The 4,214-nt window shown below is 30.6% G+C and overlaps 1 protein-coding gene across 1 annotated transcript; it reads left to right on the top strand.

Annotated features, from left to right (window-relative positions):
- The first annotated feature begins 377 nt into the window (after positions 1-377).
- LOC111088605 lies at positions 378-3,249 on the top strand. Its single transcript, XM_022399223.1, has 4 exons — positions 378-446; positions 2,240-2,323; positions 2,607-2,658; positions 2,944-3,249. The coding sequence occupies exons 1-4, from the start codon at positions 380-382 to the stop codon at positions 3,095-3,097; spliced, it is 357 nt and encodes a 118-aa protein (XP_022254931.1). The 5' UTR covers positions 378-379; the 3' UTR covers positions 3,098-3,249.
- Positions 3,250-4,214: the final 965 nt, after the last annotated feature.

Here is a 4,214-nt window from a genome sequence, read left to right as displayed (position 1 = left end):
TTTGATTTGATTTTTATATATATAGTTTTAATAACTTAATCAATATTAATTTTGAATTGCTATGATTGTACGTTTGTGACTAAGTACGTCTTAAGTCGTCGTGATTTAGTGTCTCTTACTCTATTTTGGATATTAGTTATAGATAGATCTGTAGATTAGCACCTTGGATTAACACAGATAAGCGGTTTGATTTATATAAATACTTAAACATCAGGGTTGGCTGTCAAAAAGTTACATTTATCCAAACCCCCTAAATCAATAGTTTTTTTAATTTTACTTACACACACACACACCATTGTTTGTTGCGTCTTTTATGATATGTTGACCACAGTGTTCAATAATGACATCCAAACACGATTTCCTTTGCTTATAGGCTCCCATGAATTTGGAGTTGGCGTTAGAAGGACCTTCTCCAAAGAAGAACAATTTTGAGCTTTGGATAGAAAGTATAAATTCGTTCTAATACGTTTTAAATTTAGAAGCTTTTGTTGTACACATTGTAGTTCGTTATAACGCTATATTTTTACCCCACTCAGAAATTTTGAATTTAACACGTTAGCACAATATGTAACCGAGGAAATTGGGTACCATTTTTTATTACCATAAATCCGTGTGATTTCGAGTCTAATCCATGATGAATTGTAATAATAAACAATGATCTGAAAAAGAAATTCAATTTTGATATTAAAATGTATAACAAACAACCAGAATTTTCTTCAGTTAGATTGTACATCTCTACTGACGTCTTGTATTACAATTTTAATACACTATGTCATAACGGTACATAAATGTCAGGAATATAAACTACTATAGTTTGTACCGTAAACCTCGGTTGTTTCTTTATTGTTAAGCACAAAGCCACACAGGGGGACATCTGTACAGTGCCATTTTAAGAAATATAATGAATAACGTAAATATACAGAAACTAATATCGAGAAATCTAACTTAATTATAAATTTAAATGAACAGTTTTATACTTAGGTTTTATTAAAATACAGGGTTTTGAGTTTTAAGTTCCTATCATCACACTTATATTTTAAGTGGTATTAAGATATTAGTTACTTCACCTCAAAATTACAAATTAATATTTTTGTTTTATGATGTTTTGTTCAATTCTTGCAATAGAATAAATTTTAATATTAAAAATTTGCTTTTTTTTAATAAGATTTGTCAATCACAACAACAACAGTTGTTATGATGTTCACAACAAAACAACTGTTGTAACAAACGGCTTTTATAAATAATGTTCCGACCACTACCGTGTTTGTTGTATCCCAGCCAGCCTAATGAGCTCTGGAATGAGCGAAACGCGGCGTCGGCATTAGATGTGACGAACATAGTGTAGTTAGAGTATTATTATTATTATACACTCTTCTAATTCTTGAAAATCCCCGTAGATAAAGAATTTAGCGTTAAAAACATAGTAGGCCTAGTAGTAATATCTTATGAAAATATAATTAATTTGTCAATTACACTTCAAACGTCCAGAAACATGGTGTTTAATGGCCAATTAAATTATGTATCGTTTAGTTAAGAAGAACAAATTCTAAATACTCATTTTATTATAGAAAACTGCTTGGTAAAGAGATATATATATAAATATTTCAATAATACATGAAACGGTGGTATAGATTTTATACAGTTATTACTGTCAGGGGTAAAATTAGCTGATATCACTTACCTAATTACTAATGGTATAACCTTTAATTCTACACTGGGTTTATGGTGTTTAAGTTTAGCATGTAATGTTTGCTCTACAAACAGAACTCGGAGTGCTTTCAAACATCGAAATTTATTGAATTAAAGTACATTTTACTTCAGACTGTCGGTTCAAAATTAGAGGGTAATCAAATATAACCCTCGTGTAGTTTTACACAAAAGAAACAAACCAAGTGTACACAATCTGTATACCCTTTCATGGGAAGCCATAATATTCTAAGTGAATTAGCCAAGAAGGCGCCCATCTGTCATTTCCAGAGTTGAAAACTCCATAATAAATATAACAAGTACACTGAAACTGACCTCTTTTTTTTAAGATACACGACAACATGCTTTAAAGTATATCATTAAAAGTGTTTCGTCAAATAACTTTTAAAGATTATTTAAAATATAATTTCAAAGCCAGTGGCTTCAGCGAAGATACTAATTAACTTGTGACCTGGGTAAATTTACAATATGTTTAACATAAAGTTTGTGAGTAGCCCTCTGTAGAGTAATTTTAGAACCTTCATCTACTTAGACCAAAATGCTGGAGGTGATGTTGTGCAGCAGGAGTCGACACAACAAGCAGACTCGAAACGTTTTCTGGAGATATTACTTAAAGGTAAGCTGGTTGTTGAAAACAACGATTCTGAATACACCTATTGTATTTCAAAAGTTGATTAATATTAGGCTTAGTAATATCGTTTGCCTACCGTATAATATGAGGGTTTAAAAATCATTTAACAGAATTTCTGTCGTAAGCCTACTGTGGTATACGAGGGTATAAAAATTATTTAAATGAATTCCTGTCGTAAAAATAATACGAAATATAAACATGTCTGTTATTCAGATCTATCGTTTTGAATCTAATAAACGCATTTGTTTTATTTACGTTATTCGTACAGACCAAGGACAGGAAGCCAAAATGACGTGTATAAAGTGGATAGGAGCATTAAGGTAAGCTGTAAACACAACATCTTGTTATAACACATTAATGTGTTTATTTCTATCACATGAATTAAGAGTATGCCATTTGTTTTACGTTTTTTTTGTTAAATAAAAGCGTTACAGTTTTGTTGGTAGCGTGTTTTAACATCAGATTAATGTCATGTATTAAATTCCTTGTATTACTAACGAAGGTGAAAGCTATTGGTGTAACCAAGAAGTTTGAGATTTATTGGTATAAACAACAAAATGTTCACGTTTTTGGGAACGACTGTTTTTGTCAACTCTTTATTTCAGTGATAGTGGAGCTTTTGAAGACTTCTCGCTGAAGCGACTGGACGGACTTATAAAGGAAGCACTAATTTTGGAAGGTAATCTGAAGAGACAAAAAGATGTTTTACGCCAACGTCTTCAGATATTGACGAAAACACTACAGGGCTTGGAAATGTAGCTGACCGTAACGAGCCGCCGAGGGCGTAATTGTTTGGGTTCGACTCAGCACCAGTTAGAAATAAATTTGTTTAATGCTAGGTTAAGCATTGGTGGGTTAAGTCCACAAGCCACCAACTGGAGGAGGTTTACGTTTCGAATAAAGAAAGTTCACTGAGAGACTGTTTAATAAAATAATTGTAATACAAGACACTCGTCTACACCAAAATTCCCCAAACTATTTTGAAACAGTTCGATAATAAAATTATTCAGCTCTTCGTTCATTAATTAGATCTCCTATTATAGTCATTAACATGGAAATTACAATGAACACGTTATCAACCAAGTTAGCCCGACATGTTCTTTCAGACATAATTTCGCTTATACGATTCCATTAATAATAGTTATTCCAATACGTTTATTAATAACTCTATTACATCTTCTACCAACTTAGTTAAATCTGCAGCACAGTTAATGTTTAGTACATTTTTACAAATGTTGTTAGCATGAACTACTTACAAGGAGTTTGTACGACTGTAGTGTGCCCCTTCTGGATCTGGAGGTGCAGCGGAGGTTTTGAGCAATTCTGGATCAGTTGGAGAACTACGGGATAACTAGACAAGTCAGGAACTTGCGAGTACCTGCTTCCAACACCAAAATCCCGACGTTTTTGTACTTAATTAATATATTTACAGTGTTTTGTATTACTTAGTTAATATATTTACAGTGTTTTATACTACTTAATTAATATATTTACAGTGTTTTATACTACTTAATTAATATATTTACAGTGTTTTATACTACTTAATTAATATATTTACAGTGTTTTGTACTACTTAATTAATATATTTACAGTGTTTTGTACTACTTAATTAATATATTTACAGTGTTTTGTACTACTTAGTTAATATATTTACAGTGTTTTGTACTACTTAATTAATATATTTACAGTGTTTTATACTACTTAATTAATATATTTACAGTGTTTTATACTACTTAATTAATATATTTACAGTGTTTTGTACTACTTAATATATTTACAGTGTTTTGTATTACTTAGTTAATATATTTACAGTGTTTTATACTACTTAATTAATATATTTACAGTGTTTTATACTACTTAATTAATATATTTACAG

Source organism: Limulus polyphemus, unplaced genomic scaffold (assembly GCF_000517525.1).
Source record: "Limulus polyphemus unplaced genomic scaffold, Limulus_polyphemus-2.1.2 Scaffold4110, whole genome shotgun sequence".
In the NCBI taxonomy this organism is placed as follows: Eukaryota; Metazoa; Arthropoda; class Merostomata; order Xiphosura; family Limulidae; genus Limulus; species Limulus polyphemus.
The sequence above is the reverse complement of the archived record's forward strand: the minus strand, read 5'-3'. Positions and strand labels throughout refer to the sequence as shown.

Bases quoted from the DNA above. Each gene is read 5' to 3' on its own strand.
- LOC111088605 (XM_022399223.1), top strand. From the start codon at position 380: ATGAATTTGGAGTTGGCGTTAGAAGGACCTTCTCCAAAGAAGAACAAT. The intron at 447-2,239 runs GTATAAATTCGT...TCATCTACTTAG, and splicing joins TTTTGAGCTTTGGATAGAAA to ACCAAAATGCTGGAGGTGAT. The intron at 2,659-2,943 runs GTAAGCTGTAAA...TCTTTATTTCAG, and splicing joins AAGTGGATAGGAGCATTAAG to TGATAGTGGAGCTTTTGAAG.